The 18,075-nt window shown below is 39.2% G+C and overlaps 1 protein-coding gene across 8 annotated transcripts in view; it reads left to right on the plus strand.

The window, feature by feature from the left end:
- LTBP1 (latent transforming growth factor beta binding protein 1) overlaps positions 1 to 18,075 on the plus strand; it is a 196,397-nt gene that overhangs the window by 139,577 nt on the left and 38,745 nt on the right. For all 8 annotated transcript variants that reach the window (XM_062629565.1, XM_062629567.1, XM_062629570.1 and 5 more), the window contains 5 exons: positions 818 to 937; positions 5,040 to 5,162; positions 7,232 to 7,354; positions 13,009 to 13,131; positions 16,349 to 16,474. In XM_062629565.1, coding sequence (XP_062485549.1) covers positions 818 to 937; positions 5,040 to 5,162; positions 7,232 to 7,354; positions 13,009 to 13,131; positions 16,349 to 16,474 — 615 coding nt within the window. The remainder of the gene's footprint in view (positions 1 to 817; positions 938 to 5,039; positions 5,163 to 7,231; positions 7,355 to 13,008; positions 13,132 to 16,348; positions 16,475 to 18,075) is intronic.

Genomic DNA, 18,075 nt, shown 5'->3' on the forward strand with positions numbered 1-18,075 from the left:
GGCAGGGTCAGGAGAGGAGCTTAGGAAGCTGGGTTTAGAGGTGACTGGCAATTTCATTATTCTGTGTACAGCATGAAGTAAGTATTTGGTAGGAAAGATAATTGTTGTGTAATTAAGGACCATATTATGAAATGATAGTCAAGGCTGGAATGAGGCTGCCCAAGCTGTTTAAATTCCATCATCTGACCATCGGTCACTTGGCAGCAACTTGTCTTTGAATATAATTTTTGTATGCAGTCTCCTTTAGGTTGTATATATTGTATTTATTGTTGTTTTGTTTGGGGCAGGGTAAGAAATTCTTGGTAGATGCTCAGAGCCAGGACATAAGATCTATCGGTATTTCAGGACATACTTCTTGTTTTTCATGGATAAACCAAATTGCTCTTTGCTTTTAGAAGCCAGAGGAAGTGCACTGTTGTTGCAATGCACTTCCAAAGTCTCTTGAGACTGACTATAGGAAGAACCTCTGGACACTTCAATATGGTAAAGGGGTGATGTAAGCAAAGTTATTCTTACTTACCTACGCTGGAAATGTGATCTGCTTTATGTTATGGAGGGCTTACCAAAGAATCACAGTATAACAGAAAATTCAGATTCAGTTGATATGATACTATGACCCGATTTATTTCTCAGAGATGTCCCTTCACTGGCACTGATCTGTGAGAACTTGTACATTCTGGGGTCTCTAACAGATAAAAGTACACAACTCTAAATGTATCAGTACAACATGAGCACAGTAAGAATAAAGAGATTAGTTTATTGTTCAGTGTTCTGTTATGGCTTTGACCGGTATTTCCTGTTATCTTCTCTTTTGAAGACATTGATGAATGCCTGACTCCAACTACTTGTCCAGATGAACAGTGTGTTAATGCTCCTGGCTCTTACCAGTGCATTCCTTGCAGAGTGGGATTCAGAGGCTGGAACGGGCAATGCCATGGTATGTTCAGTACTCTTTGAATCTCCAGTTATAGTGCTTGATATGAGATGCTGTATTTCCTATTTCACCAGTGTTACAACCTGATGACAGCACTGTGCCCTGGGTCCCCATTTCATCAATTATAATTGAAAATATGAGATTTTTTGAATTACTTTGTTCTCAGACACAGTATACAGGAAGAAATTGTGTTTTACTGTAGATAAATTAACATTGAATCTAGACTGCAAACAATACAATCATAATTACAAATTAAAACTCTTGAAATAGGAAATATGGAACTGAAAGGGATGTTTTATTGATGAAATGGTAGTAGGCCATTGCTTGAATGTATTAGGAAATGGAAAAAGCATGGATGCTAATACATCAGTGTAACTGGCAGGCTTTTTAATAGGACGTGGGAGTTTGCTCACACAAAGCATGCTCATAAAACTTAATTATCTGCACTTGCAGCAAAACATTAGCACATCTTAAAGCAGCTTGTCTCACTTTAGGTATTTAGGTTAGGTTTTTAGGACAGATTTCTCGCATTATACTTCTGTTGATATGTTTTTAAATGTTTAATTTTTTTTTCAAATCAGTTTTGGCTATTTCAGATAGGTAAGAATGAATCCAAAATAAATAATCTTTTGCTGTTTTGAGTGCCACTTCCTGGGCACTACCAGAAACTTAAATTTGACCTCAGTTGCAAAGGGTCTGTTGTCTGTTGTGAATCCTCCTGTCCACTCTGTGTGTAACGTACGTCCTATAAATTGCAACGGTTGGAGTTGTCGTGTTACCTAAAAGGGTATATAATAACCTACATAGGGAGTGCTTGCATTATTATTGTAGGTCAGATTGACAGTGTACTTTCATAGCTTATTTCCTAATCGCTCCCAATTGCTGTGATTTGGTTCAGGTCATGAAGCAGTCTAGGATCACTGGCTGAAATACCTCTGGAAAATGGGCATCTACTGTGCTTCAGCCGCAAATGGGCTTTTGATCTGTGGAGCAAGACTAGAGCCAAGTTGCAGTGAAGCACCTGAAAAATGTACGGTGTGGCTGTTAAAGCCTCACACTCAGTTTTGCTGTACAGGTTGTAAAGAAGGCAGATTGTAGCAAATTACTTGTCTGAACATGCTTTATTAGCATGTCATAGCTGCATTATTTGGTCTTGTCATTTGACTTGCTGTCAAGGAATGAATCTCTAGGTAATTTCATGGAGTTTAATGGAGTTATAGCAAGCTAGAATTGTTTGCCATAAATTGATACAGTTCATATAGCACACATTACTCCACATTCATCTTTGGTTTGCTCCTTCCCACCTGTCTAGATTACTGCTGCCCTTGCAAAGAGTGTGGCACATGCACTATCTTAGAAAGGTTTCCCCTTAATTCCTTTTCCAGAAAATCTAATGTTGACTTAATTTAGTGCTCTTACCTGACATCAAGCTTGATTTCTGTACCTATTCATGAAAGTAGCCTGGTTGAAAATCCCATGGCATAGTTTTCACTCGTTTTGTCCATGCTAACCAGGTTAGTAGGAGCAGAGTGAGATTAAAAAGAAAGGTCACTGTTCTGCTCTGATTTACAGAACAGAACTAAGCCATGTAGGGGATAAGTCTTGGTTCCAAGTTGCTAATAACTTTTTCCTTGTATTACTGCATGTAGTTACCATTTTTCCTTTGTTTTATGAAATGTTCTAAGCCTAGACATCTCTCTCACATCATTAGTGATGTGATCAGTCTTCATTTTCTGTTTATGCTAGACTTACATCATGTTGGAAATGAGCCATACGCATTTTGGAAAACGCAATGCAGATAGTTTGTCTCAAGTCTGTAGCTTTGCAATATGGTACAGTTTAAATACACTGGAAAGGAAAATATTTCCCAAGTTATCGATGAAGAGTATTTAGGTCCATTGTTCCATTAATTCATTTCTTTCTGCTGTTAGTCTAGGTCACTTTTCAGAAAGTCTAATGCAACAGTTCAACAGTTCTTTGCTGTTGATATTGTGATCTTCCATGATTGCTGAGTTAAGTTCTCTGTGTTTTAACAAATTTTTGAATTAGAGCATTGATCATATACCCTGAGAGCAAAGGTGGTGTTTTGTTGAGCGAGCATGTTTTGTGACAGTAGGGATCTGAGAATTAGTCTTGCCTACTGAACTGCCATAGCAGAGCACCTGTGGATCTGTGCTGTCACCTCCTTGGAGGATGCCACTTCATGTTCTTGGTCAGGCTGCAACAGGGCATCTTTTTTATGGAGTTAGAGGCTCAAGTAAGGAAACAAGATCTGTGGGTCATTTGAAGTTGGGGCAGTAATAGTGATTTCATTTGTGGCTGGGTAAAGACGGGCTTTGTCGCAGTCAAATTGTACAGGAGATTGTAAAAAGCCATGAACCATAAACATATATGAGGAAAATAGTTACTGCACATATTCGCAATAGCTAGTAAGAGCTATGCTGATGATTTAAAGACCTCTAATCTTTTTCCAGCTCTCCCTGTGTTACAGCTGCCTTAAATAGCTTGAGCACCTCAAATAATCAGTAGTTTTATCTTTTATGTTGATGGATTTTGTGTGCTTTGTGGTGGCAAAAGACAGAATAACTAGGAGTAGTATGATTTCTGGCACATGAAAGTAAATAAAGTGTAAAAGTGTAATTCTTCTTCTGCATCAGTGAAGTTATGAAATACAGCTTTTTCTATACAAACAGGGATACCTGCTTGTTAACAACATCCCCAAAATAAATAAAGAAAACTTGAAAATTAACCTTTTTTTTTTTTTAAGTGAAAACCACTCCTAGGAAAAAGCCAGTATTGACTATTTTGGAATACTAAATTAATTCTGTATGGATTTATAGCATAAGACGTTATTTATATATATGTTTGCTCAAGAAATTCTTGAAAATTATTCTTACATAGTAGCGCAGCAATTTTTACATTGCTAAAGATAATGGTCTATCTTTCAGAGGTGGACCTTCTTTCAGAGAATGATAAAAGTATGTATCTATGGGCTAGCTTACAGAAAAAAAGTTTCTTTTGAGTCCTCTTATAAATAAAGGATGATTTGCAATCAGGAAGAGAGAATTCTGTTACAAGGCCATAATCCAGTGGAGTTCCTTGTTGCCTATGTAGGGTAGCATTACAAAGGGACCCACATGAATTGTGGAAATCCCCTTGAAATTCCTCAGGTGTCAGCTAAGTCCTTTAAAACCTGCGTCCTTTAAGTCAATTTGAAAAATGTCATCTATGGAGTTCCCACATGTGCATGTATTTCTTATAGTCTTCAGTTATGCACTGGAGAACTCCTCTAAACCCTGTACATTAATTGAGCTAGCTTAAAAAAGCAGGAAAAACTCAATGGCAGAAAAGATGATTGAGGTCTGTCCTGGCTTCTGAGAGGACCTGCCTGTTCCCCACAGGTAAGCTCCATGTAAACAAGTGGCAGCAGAAGGCTGGGGGATTTTGACCAGCACACATGTTTTAAAAATGTTGGCAGAGAGAACACCTTCCAACACAGCCTTGCCAGCATTAGCTAGCTGACTCTTTTCTGACTGTTTTCTGAACTGCTCCTTGCAATAGCAGAAGAATTACTGATAATGGCTACAAGGTACTGGTGGCTGCTAGTTCGTTCATCACAGGTACATATCCTCGAAGTAAATCTGTGTAGTGCAAGAATGAATATACCAACAGTTGCTGACCTCTTCTCTATACTAAAGCCATACTGACTTAAGCTAATTTTAACTTAATTAGCTAATTTTAAAGGAAAATTATGGGCAAAATAATATTATTCAGGTAAGGATGATGTGGACATAGTTTGTAGTTCAACTCCTGTTTAAAAAAAAAAAGAAAATAAAGAAAAAGTCTTGTTACTGCAGTCCTTGTAGTACAGGGATGAAATGATCATTTTAGTCATGCGGGCTCTGAGTATAGTTGAGTGTTTGAGCACAGGGCAGCTCAAGTTCAAATCCCTTTTTTAAATTGATACAGAATTGTCAAGGTCAAAATATGCAGAAAAACTGATTACAACTGTGCTTATGGCAGAATTTGGATATATTCCCGAGCTCAGCTGAAAGATGGTTGTACCCAAGTTAGTTAAATGCTTCTGCTTTCTTTGTATTCACAGATATAGATGAATGTCAGTATGGCAATCTCTGTACAAATGGTCGTTGTGAAAATACAGAGGGATCTTTCAGATGTATTTGTGGCCAAGGTTTCAAACTCTCTGCTTCAGAGGATCAATGTGAAGGTAGGAAAAAGTACAATTAAAATTCCTTAGGTTGCACTTACCTTTTAGGCAATATTTTTCATCTAACAGTATTCCTTTCAACAGAGAATCAACAAATGTACAATACTGAAGCTAAATAACCAACAGTATAAGAATATGTATTTCCATTTTATGGTTTCATTGGTCACATTGAAGATTTTGCCATTTGTCATAAAGCAAATCAAGAACATGTAGTAATATTTATATTGCTAAATAGGAATTTCTGCAAATCCTTGGCATCTTCAGCATTTTGGAGGCTTGGAGATAGTGGCTTTCACTGCCTTAATTGCTTTTCTTTCTATCCATCTTTTTTTTTCATTCATGTGGGTAAGTGGAATCCGAAAAAAAGCAGGCTGTATCCTCTTGGAACCCAGTGGTGTCAGTTAACACTGAGCTGATGCCTCATTCACTGCATTTCAAGTAGTACATTTAGGAGAGAGAAAGTTTGGTGTCTTATTTCTGAGAACAGAACCTGCACCTCCTGAAGTGTCAGGTTCCACATTGCTTCAACAAAATTCACATCTGGACTGCTCCAGTAGAACAAATTTAGGTCTGAAGTCAGAGCAGAGTAGTCTAAGAGAGAACCTACAGTATTTGCAGGAGGAATTAATATCCTTATCCTTAGGGAGAGGGGACTTACTGAAACCTCTCCCCAAACGTAAAAATCTGGGAGAATGTCTCTAAACTGTGGAAGTACACAGAAACCTGAACATTTCTTTGTCAGATGTTGGTTTTTCTTCTTTTCCCTTCCCCCTGCGGTTTCCTAAGTGTCTGTGTATAGCACCAAACACTTTCAGACTTCTGAGTGCTAAAAATAATACAGTAAAACTAAATGATCGTTCATATAACTTTGTCAGGAAGTTTGAAACAAAACATCAGTGTAAGTGAAGTGTCTTGAGCGAGTTAAATGTGCTGTCCAGGACACACAGCAGACTGGTCTTGGGGAAACTATGTAGACAAAGTTTCACTGCTTCCTCTGAGCCTTCATGGAAAAGGGCCCTTGCCAAGCTGAGCTGGCATGAGCAGACTGTTCTTCTTAAAGTGTAGCCTTCTAAAGTAAGGACCCGTACACGTGCCCAGATGCTTCATGCAGCTCTGCAGATTTCAGTGATCCTTAAATACAAAACTTCTGTGGTCGCAAGGGACCATTACTCAAGAGGTCAGACTATGTAGCCATAACACAGACCTGAAAAACCTCATTGAGTAACTTTCTCCTGTTTGAATTGGAGAATATTTTCAGAAAGACATTCAGCCGTGTCTAAATCCTAGAAGTGACTAAGAACATACCGTATCAATTTAATTACTGTTCTTTAACAAGTATTTTATAAATAAGGGAGGGAAAACAGGCTTCCTAGCTCAAACAAGACATGTGCTATGTTCTGAATTCAAAGTGCCATTCCCCTACAGCATTTTGAGTTTTTCATAGGAAAATTTCAGTTTGATGTTCAAGTCCATCTGTTAACCCAGGCTGACACCAGTTTGTAAGAACTGAAGCGCTGAGGGATTAGCAGTGGTTGTGGCAGCAAAGAGACATTTCTCCATATTTAGAGGATTAATACTGTTACAAGGCAAGTATTTAAAGGAGCCTTAAGGTACAACTTAATAGGAGAACAGCCTGTCAGTGTGCATCTGAAAACCACACCCTGTTAAAAGGTGGTGATTCTGCTGGAAAGTATTTTGTGGGTTTTTGCTGACTCACTGGAGTGTCTGGTTTGTTACCTTTGCCAGATAAAAAAGAAACAAAAGGAGCTCTCAAGCAGCCTGAGTGTGCATTTGTGTGTCTGTGTGTGTGTTTGTGGATTGAGGGATATATACTGACACTACAGGAGAGAACGCTGAACGCAGTCATTACAAGGAGAGCATCCAATCTGCAATTTCATATTTTTTATGCATTATATACTGTCTGTATTTGTCAATAAATAAGAATGAGAGAACCACTACTGGATACCGACACTCTGCTTTGCTGTTTTGTTCAGAATGGTTATTGTACCATTTGATTAGTGACTGGCATTTTCTGATGTGTTATGATTTCACTGTCTCTTCTGCTACAGATATAGACGAATGCCAGCAGCGATCACTTTGTACAAATGGACGCTGCAGGAACACAGAAGGATCTTTCAGATGTATTTGTAGTCAAGGCTATGCACTATCATTCACTGGAGATCAGTGTGAAGGTAAGTCTGTAGACTTAAGCTGATTCATTTTTTTTCAATGAGATCTTGAGAATTTCAGCTATAGGCATGAACCCTTTTGATAATGGGGCAGAAAGACAGACTGCTTCTGTTTCTTTCTCTGTGCTTTACTGTCAACCATTCAACAGTCCCCACCTACACAGGCACGTATGTAATGGATTCTTAGAAATAGTCCCTGTCATCTTTCCACATACAAGAAATCAGCACATGCGTTTCCAACAGTAAGATTGGAAGAGCAGTTGACATTATTACCCAAAACAATTAAGTCTTTCCAAACCTTGTTGCTCAAATTCTGACTCAGAGGTTCTGTATTACAAAAGCTTCTGCCAGCGTATATTATTCACATGGGGCTCTGCTAAGTTAAAACTCCTTCTCCAGCTGTTTTGGGAACCTGTAGCCAGCCGCCACAACTCCACATGTGCATTGGCAGGAAAGAATTTAGTATAAGATAAGCTCCAGGGGGATCTGCTGGAGCTCACAGCTTTCACTGTCTCAGAAGGCAGTCTACATACTGAGCTTCTAAAAACAAAAATAAGAGGTGAAGGAGGTACAGTAAATGTAGGGAGAAATGCTGTGTTATAGAAACCAGAAACATTTATTAACTCTCTCGGAGAACGATTTAATTGCCCACTAATTGGCAAACAGGTTTTTTCTAATGAATTCTTTCAAAGCTACTTCTTCTTCTCCGTCATTGGCTATACCACCTGATACGGTCAGTCTGCTGTGCTAGTCATGGTCACCTTGAGTGTGTGAGGTTACTTAGTAGTGAATTTCAGGAAAGACTGTACCTCAGTTGCTTCCTTATCTCACCCTAGGAGTGAGGGAGGAGAAAAAAGCTCCCAGTTAAAGTCTCACCATGCATGTGGTATTTGCGCATAAAAGCTTTCCAGTATCTGGTGTACTTTCTGTAGCTGCTGATACCATGGAAAACACAGTTTCCTACTGGTGTTCTACCTAATAGTGTTCTGCTGCTAGGTTATCCTCCATACAGCACTCTAGGAAGCAGTTCCCACCTTCTCCCCCACAGCAATAGGTCAGGAACTCTTCAAGTGATAAAGGCAGAAGAGCCAGTCCCCCTGAGAGAACCAAAAGGTATCTTCTCAAGTCAAAACCTGTAATATCAAGCCAGACTTTGCAATCAATAATACTAATTGTCCGTATTCAGTGAGTGATAGCATCTCTTGAAGTTTTCACCAACAAGGAATAAGAATATCTTACAAAATCTCCTCAGCACAGAGATCCTGTGGTCACAGAAGAACTTAACACAATCTTCTCAAAGTTCCTGGTGAATACCAGCATCACTTGCATCAGCTTCAAGAAATGTGGGCTGATGATGCAAGGCACTAGAATTCAAAGAATTCTGTCAAAGAATTTTGTTCTCACATGACTTCATGAGTTGCAACAGATGCAGAGATGCTGTGTCAAGAATCAAAGAAAAATGTGATGGAATGGATCACTGGTCCATCCTACCTCCCAGAGGCAGAACAGACCATATGGTGTCACTCCTGACAGGTACCAATCTAACCTGCTCTGAGCAGGCTTCAGCAGATGAGATTCCAAAGGTCTCTTCAAGCAGCCTGTGCAGTGCTTTGTTGTCCTTGTGTTAGATTTTCTTTTTTCCCAAATGCATGATGGTAATCTTCTGTTGCTGCAGTTTAATTCACGAGTTCTTACCTTGTCCACCTTCAGCAATAAAGTCTCTTTCTTTCTTCTGCATAGCAGAGGGAGATGGTGAGAGAGTGGGATACATAACTATTTCAAGCATTTTTGGTTCCTCAGGAAGAAGTGTTCCAAACCATCAAGTCTGCAGAGAGAAGTTTTGAATTAGTAAATGCTGTTAGCATGTGTGAGCATATGAAATGGTGAGTTAAACCATCTTGTAGTGAAGAAGAGCAAATGAAATACAGAAATTAAGTCCATTGTAGCTGAGGACCAAATGTTGTCAGAACTTCTCTTCAGACTGCTTTGGTGCATTTCATACAGCCAAGTAGTCATGGGGACTGTTGATGCTCTCCATCGCTATGCAGTGGCCTCCCAGGGCAAATTCATGCTTTATCAGCTTCTCTTCCTTGATCCTGTTCAAGGGCAATTTTCAAGAAATAATAATTTAAGAAGCCCTCAAGGCAAAAGAAGGGGTATTGGATCATACAAGGAAAAAGAGTAAAACTACTTCCTCATCCTAGGGTCTTTGTCTCATTTGCAACAGTCTGTAACCACATCTTTTGGCTTCTTCACTCAGTGGCAGAGTGGTTAATTTCTGTAGAGACAGTTTGTTCACTGAAGATTTTCATAAATGTTACAAGTCCTGTAAAAAATCTATTCATCTCTTGAAGTAGAAGAAATTCTTTCGTGCTTTCATGATATCCTTTCAGTATTTTCTGAAATACAGAATATTACAGACTGGTTTTTGCACCTTTGAAATGGAATTTGAACAGACTGTGCTTGTTCTGTTGTCATTAAGAACACCTGTTTTTCCTCACCTTGTGATGTAATTATTTTTGAAGGCTCCTTAAAGCATTCAGTGCACCTTTCGGGAACTCAGTTGACTACAAGTTTAAATCTCACGTTCTTTTCATGGCTTTCCTTATGACTCAGTTCAGCCAGATATGTGCATGGACCACAGGGCAGAGCTTCCATAAAGAGAGTATCACTGTGAGAAGACATCCAGTGTTTCTTCATGATGGCTTCTGATTTTTTGCTTAGCCTATTTACCTGATTTCTAACACAGGTAAAGAGGAGGACAAAAACAGGACAGAGAAGACAAAAATTGTGGGTACAGTGAAGCACAGTTGTGTGAAAAGAACAGAGTCGTGCAAATTCTGTCCAGTTTCTCAGACTTAGGGGTAGATGGATGGGCATTTGCCACATCAGAGAACACCCAAAAATGTATCGGGCCATAAAACCACAGTGATGGGCAAATCACTTGCAAGAAATGTGCTTAATTATTTAATAAGGATTTCTTCTACTTCAGAAGCTTTCTTAAAAAGGTAGCAGCTCAAGAAGCAGTTTGCTGGTTTGATCATTATACACTTGTGCAGACTTCTAGGGATATTGCAGAATTATGCTGTGCTCGTTTTCAGCTGTGCATTTTACAGCTCTCTGGCTAGTGGTTTTGCCTGGAAGCCTTTGCACAGTATTCCACTTGCTTAAGAATAAAGTTAATTTGCAAATAGTTGTTCTATACATTGGTGTGTACATGCTGTGTATTCATCCTTGCACTGAAGGCTTCAGAAAACAAAAAAGCTGGACTGAGACCTTCAGTTCTATCTGAGAGCAATAGTCCGTATGTCCATTCCTGTCATAAATGCCTGTATACCATGTAATCCAAGGCCAAAGTACCTGTAGAGACTTGCTATTATCTGCTTGGAAATTAGTAGCCTGGAAGTACAGCCCACCATCCTCAGATGGCCTGTACACACAACCTTCTACCTGAAGACAGAAAAAGAAGTTATTTCCTAGTAGTCAGGGATCTTCAAGATGTGTGACCACATGTATGTTTATATTCTATCTGCCTTATGTTCTCATTCAGCATCTTGTTCTCGAGACGAAGTGACATTGAGACTTTCTGCTGTGTTGCCCTGAAAATGAGGGAACACAAAGGAGTGAACCTGTGGCCTTGTCACAACAGACATGAAGTATAAATGTGTTCCAGCTGGGCTTACATATCAACTATACATCTCAAAGAACTCAGGTTACTGGAAAAGAGTCAGGTTACTGGAAAAGGAGGCTCTAGTGTTCTCCTAGGAGCCTACAGAGATTCTGCTAGCCAAAATGCTCAAGACATGTACGTTTAAAGGGTAGTAAAAAGCGCTGAAGATCACAAGCATGAGTTACTGTCTCTGATTTTTCTGGACATTCTTATGCAGCAACCATAGGACCTGTGAAAAGTTGCATTTTAGAGCAGGAGGTATGCACCTTATGGAAAATAATGAGTTTTGACTGAATTTGGCAGAAGACACCTTCTTGTTGTGAGACTTGGCATTAACTCAGCGCAAGGGAGTCATTCATTTTTTTCCCTCATGTTCCTAGTCAAAATTAATTGCTGTTTTAAATAAGCCACAATTTATTTCTCAGTTAAAAATTATTATAAAACATGTGGTTATCAAAAGGTCACAACTTTGTCAGCATTAAGTGCAGTTTTATCTGCAATAACATTCATTTATCTAAGAAAACTATTCCTATTTCTTATTTTTATCAAATAGATTAAATCCCAAGGATAATTGCAGTCTGATACAGTGTGGGCTTTCCAGAGATAAGTGTAGAAATGAGGGCATGTCCTCATTTTTAATTACAGTTATTTTTCATTCCTGCAACACAGGAAAAAGTTACATTTCTAATCAGCTAGAATCCATGCTTAAGAGATGAGAATAATCAAAAGCAGTGGAAAAAGTCTTTGATAACTGTTTTTCAAAGGAAACTGTCTGCATTATCTGAGCAATAGACTCAGTGAATTATGAGGTAGGGCACTGTGAAGGCAGGGGGAAATTGCTTCTCAGATGCTTCTTTTATTTGACTCTTTCTGTTTGCTTTTAAAACTTGGGGGCACAGTCATCAAATGGCTTGTGATCTTCAGCTGTAGTGAAAAAAACTGTATAATATTGCTGGAGGGTAGGCACTTGCTGAGTTAATCGTGTACCCACAGGATTAACAGAGCTGTGCTCTGTTTCCTCCATTGGGTTGCCTTTAAGCCCTTTGAAAGACAACACCAAGACTTTAGGTGGGAACAATGCCAGTTCTTGAAATACTTGATTACTTTGTACCTGGTTTATATCCTGAAACTTGCACTCTATGTGTCAGTCAAAACATTTATCCCATGGATATCAAGACACAGTCTGCCGGCCTGAGGCTTGATGTGTAGTGTACAGGCAGCTGGGAGGTAGACTGCATTCCCTGACTCTGGACCTGGATTTATGGCTTGGATGCTGCACTGTGCAAAAGCAGCTTTTCTGCCTTGCAACCAAGCTGCTAAGCCTGTGAAATGGCTTTATTGCATCACATGAGCTGCATGAAACAGTAACTATTGACACATCAGTATGTGCAGTACGGTCCCTATCCTACAAGCCTCCTATCCACGTGGTTGTTTTGTGAGCAGTCTCTGCAGGCATGTCTTGTCTGGTGTATGACACACCAGTTCTGCTTTAGCTTGCCCATACTCTGGATGCCATCTGAGTCACATCACTTCCAGCTTAGGGATCTCTGTGCAGTGCTCTAAACACGTCCAGAGATGCCTATTGCATGTTTTGCATTAGTAGGCAGTTTCAATGTCTGTCTTCTAAATGTACAGCTGCTTGGATTTCTTGTTAACTGCCTTACTGTAACACCATGGTCACCATTGGAGTAGGGTAAAGAGTGGTGTAAAGGTTTGTTATGATAGCTTTCATGACAGATGCAGATGGCACATTAGATGTGTTTGCTAGGAATAAATGACATACAAACTCAAAGCTCTCTAGACATACAAGAAGCCTGATGATACGATGAAAGGAGAATTAAATGGACATCCTAAAGCTTAATAAACATGATTTCCACACGTGTGCACATGGTTATTATAGGGCATTGTAGCTTCAAATTGCTATGTTAATATCTAAGTTTTATCAGTTTTTGCATTATCTAATAATTTGGTGATATTTTTGTTTCAGATATTGATGAATGCCTGCGAGACAGTGATATTTGCCTTCGAGGAAATTGCATTAACACTGATGGGTCTTACAAATGCACTTGCCCAGATGGCTTCCAGCAGATAGCGAATAGGGGATGTCAAGGTATGAAGTAGCTATAAAAAAATACCTGGATCATTATAATAAATGTGCAAGTTTGTAAGCATAAGTTGTGATAGTCACAGATCATGCTAAGGGAGAGAAACCTATTTGTAAATTGTAGTACTTTTTTTTCCCATTTTCTATTTCTCTCTGTAAATATATGCTGAGAAACTTTTTCAAAAGGCTGAAGGGAGCAGGAGGCTGGACTTTTCCTTGGCACCTCTCTAATACACAGTTTGGACTTGAGCTGAGAGTCTGATTTCCAGCTGGTCTGTGTTGAAGACCTTGTGCAACCAACAGTAAATTTGCTGTAAAAGTTCTGAGTATTTTTTGTGACTGCTTTCTAATTCAGAAAATGTTGCATTCAACTCAAGGAAGTGACCTATCAGACCTTGCTTTAGCAGATAAAAGAGAATTGTTCGTAAACTATAAATCAAAGCCAGCTTTGATACTCTATTCTCTTCACTGTATAAAGTAGTAGTATATAGGCTTCATTTTTAAGTGGATAAATATAGCAAAACAGGAAGTACTTATAAGCCAGCCAAGGGACAGACAGTATTGACAGTATTTTTAACAGAAAAGTATGAATGAAAATTAAAAATCCATTTCAGGTAAGAGCACCACACTTGAGAAAGAAAACCACCAACCCTGAGAAATAACTTGCTGTAAAGGGGAGTGAGACTGCTGGAGAAATAGCCAGATCAACATCAAAACAAATGGAAGAAACAAGGAGCTGATACAATGAATACTGACATGTTAGAATAGCAAAGAATTGGATGCAGTGAAAGAGCAATAAAGGGGGATCTTTGGCTAGCAGAATTGAGCATGGTTAGACTTTTTTTACTGGGCTGAGAACTAGTTAAGCTCTTACAGGATGCAATAGTGGGATTTTTGTTTGTCAAGGATGGGTGTCTTCAGTATATTTTCTTGTTCTGTACTTTTCACTGGACAAGGGTAGCCATACTTGTATCGTACATGATAACTTCTTTACATTTCAACAGTACTTTCCAAATAATTTAAATGTCAGCTAGAATGAGACAATTTGAAATGACTGAAAGTTGGTTCTGTCAGGGTTCTGTAATAGCAAGAAAAAAAAAACACGTAACATTTTTTGAGAAAACTTACCTGGAGATACGAAATAGATGGCAAGAGATCCAGATAACAGGCCACTAGGGCCAAGTGAGCAAACAATATGTGTTTCAAAATATCTGTATCTATATTGAAAAAGGGATCTCAGTCATGCTTGTAGGATAATGGTCTTCCTTATGGGACACGGTTACTGAGAAGGATTTAGGGGTCAGCAACACTCAGCTGAATGTGAGCTTCCAGTGCAACCCTATGGCCAGTAGGACTAACGCACTCCCCAGAAGACTGGTAAATCAGAATATGCAGCAGGAGTAAGCCAGGTTTTTTTCCCTCTAGTTTGCACTGATACCACTGCTCTTAGCACATTGTACACACAGTACACTGACATTCTGGTGCCCACAGTTCAAAATGGAGGCTGAGCAGTCAGAGATGAACCCAACAAAACTGATGGCCAGGGGAGGGGAATGGATTGAATGCTTTTAAACCGGGGTTTTTTGTTGTACAAAATTAAAAAAGAAAAAAAAAGAGAGGTGACGTGAGCATAGCCGTATTATATTCAAAGGAAACAGTAACAGAAAGTAGAACGCTATTAAATTGAACTGGCAAAGTTATCACAGAATGCAGTGTCTGCAAGTTGAATCTGGACTAGTGATAGGAATTAGAAACATGTTTTGGTAAGAAGCAAATCTGCAAGAGTCCAAAACATTAGAAAGGGAGCAGTTTGCTCTTTCAGATAAATTATACTCCATTGCCCTAACATTGTTAATTTTCTTATCTTTTAATACATCAGTCTACCTTGTGTAACCAGCTGGTTTGGCAGCTGGAAGAACCTGACAGCTTAGTCTTGAGAACAGGGTGGGTCCTAGAAAGCACTGTACTGTCCTTCTCACTGGTCTGCCACCTCACCTGACTGTCAGAGATTTTCAGGAAGCATCCCACTGGTCTGCATTTACTGTGAATTCAGAGAAAACTATACATGTAGGTCTTGTATGAAGCACAGTGCACTGACTTTTCCCTGTGCACCTCCCACAGATAGTACCCTTCCCCCGAGCTGCCTCTGTTCTTTCCACATGTGCCATGACTTCAGGACACTGGCCTGGAAAGTTTACACACAGGACAAAATCAGTCTGCATCTAAAGAGAACTCTGTAATGGGTGTCATGGGTCTTGAAATGATGGTATTGAAATCATGATTTCTCCAGTCTGTGAAAATACTGCCTACTGTGATGTGTTTTGTATGGCTGTAACAATGGCCAGAACCTAAGCAACAAAAGACACAGTTAAGAATAAGAAATTCTAGTATCTGTGATGGATGGATGAGCCACATGTGTAAGTTTTGTTTGTAACTTCGTGTTTGATCTCAGCATGGTGTTGAAAACTTCTTAATAGCTTTTTGTAAAGCAAAATACAAAAGTGCAATTACAATGTGAATGGTAATTCATGTGAAAGCACTACCTCCTTAATGATTAAATGCAGTCCTTAAGCACTGATGGCAGGTTTTGTTGTTAAGATGAGAGATCGGTTAGAAAGCAGTGCTTGGGGTTTAAATTCACAAGTTTGAAAGGCAGTGTTTGAAAAGTGCTTTCTGTGTTAAAAAAAGAAAAACAAAAACAAACCACAACCAAAAAAAAGCAATGATGACAGGCTCTTGTATAGCAACCTTTTGGGAACATTCCCACTCCCCATCAGCGTTTGGCTTGAAATTATACAAAATCAGCCTACTGGGAAAGATGCAAGTCTAGACCTGCTGGTAATGCATGGATCCAGATGCACAAGCTGACCAGCATGCAGCAGTCAGAAAGCAATGAGGTGGAGCAGTCTGAGAATTCCCTGAACACAGAAGAAATGTTGGCTAGTACAGAGCTTGTACTGATAACTCACAAACCACTCTCATCTGCTCATCATCACAGAGAGTGATGCAGGGAGAGTATGATGCAGCAGAACATACTGATGCCTATACAGAGCTTAAGAACGATCCCAGAAGATTTGGTTACTCTGGAAAATGAGCCCCATTTACATAGCTGTTTGCATAGCTGCAGCTGGTGGAATTCAAAGCTGCTTTTAAGACTAATGGAACTTAGGCTGAATATTAAGGATATTATGATTTGCAAAGCAATTAATATGTCTGTTTTCAGATATCAATGAATGTGAGAGATCTGACCTTTGCACACCTCATGGGGAGTGTCTAAACACAGATGGTTCCTACCAGTGCATATGTGAGAGGGGCTTTTCTGTATCTGCAGATCACCGAAGATGTGAAGGTGAGGCAAGTTACAATAATGGATTCCTATTGATTTGCTGTTATTACTTGGGCGAGAAAAGTGGTCATTTTGGGTCTGATACCCCAAATCCACTATTAACTCTGCAGTCTGCCATCTAAGGTCCTTTGTGCTTTTTCTTGTAAGTGCCTGGTATGTTATACTGCTGTTTGAATCTTAAGAAGTGTAACAGGAAATGTACGAAATGGGCAACATAATGGAGTTAATGTTTGTTACGAGCTGTATTTTACTTTTCTTGATTTCTAATAATTTTGTTGTCTTAATAGTAGATTACACAATGAATGCTGACCTAACTGTGGCAAAGAAGGGAATGACATTCTGATGTTAAGATATATGAAAGCAGTAGACATCTGCAATAATGTGAAAATACCTTCATAGATGAGAAATTATTTCTGTCTTATATTTATTTCTCGCATCTTTGCTATATATAAAATGCATGTAAAGTGAGTTTGGAACTCACGCTTCTGATGAGGTTCAGTGGGTAAGACCTTCTTGAAATGGCAGAAATGGAGTAAATAATACCAGTAATCAGATCTTTACAGGTCTAAAGCCAGTTAATGGCATGCACGCACTTGAGGTGATGCTGCTCTTCTACACTGAATTTAAAAAAGGAGACTGGTGCTCAATGATACCAAGAAGATAACGCAGTTTTGTGTAGTCAGTGATGCTGGCAGAAAACAAAAACTCCCCTCGTTTACTTTCTACTTCCCCTCATTTACATTCTGGATGATGAATGGCTGTTCTCATGGATGAGAGGGCTGTTCAAGGCAAGAAGCCTTGTGGGAAAAGTTCAGAAGGGGAAAAAAAATCATGCTAGTAGTTCGGCAGAATGCATGTAGAGGAGAAGCACTGAGCAGATCATAGCTCACTGTTACAACCTACAGCTAGTGGATCCCTAGCATCCAAGAATTAAGCAAATTGTTCTCTGTCCCAGATTATAGGCCAATAGATCCATATTTAATTTGTTTTCATGGCCCAGCTCTTCTTATAGTTCACTTAGAGACAGTGAAAAGGTTCTTCCTTCAGCGGTGGCGGTGTGTTGAAACTTCTGACTGTTGCTCTACTCCCCCTACTTTTACCAGGGGGTAATAAGCATTATGGCATTATTATCTGAGCAGGCATATAACCTGCTACATGCCATAGTTAGTATATAACTATATAGGTTAACTATAACCTGCTACATGCTATAGTTAGTGATATAACAGCTAATGAAATGAAATACACTGCTGGTAGGAGTACTGTTATGCTGATGTAAGGGGAGTAAGTGCTGTATATTTAGGTATAGTATGACATCACACACACTCTTTGTGGTTTAGTTATTATTGATAACCAGAAAGAATTCCACAGTATTTTTAGTGCTTTTCCTTCTCTAAACATTTACTTTATTTTGTAATCATGGCATAAGTCGAAAGAGACACTCTTACTGCCAAGACAAAAGCCTGGTCAAGTAGGCTGAAGAGAGTGAATCTGAATAACTCCAGCGATTGATGGACAAGACAGTATTTTGTGATTTCAAGTAATGAAGATAATTCCAAAGCATTTTAAAGGACTCTTTTGGCAGCATGTACCAATGTTCATATTTC

Source organism: Pezoporus occidentalis, unplaced genomic scaffold, assembly GCF_034315485.1.
Source record: "Pezoporus occidentalis ecotype Australia unplaced genomic scaffold, CSIRO_AGI_Poc_V1 ctg34, whole genome shotgun sequence".
In the NCBI taxonomy this organism is placed as follows: domain Eukaryota; kingdom Metazoa; phylum Chordata; class Aves; order Psittaciformes; family Psittacidae; genus Pezoporus; species Pezoporus occidentalis.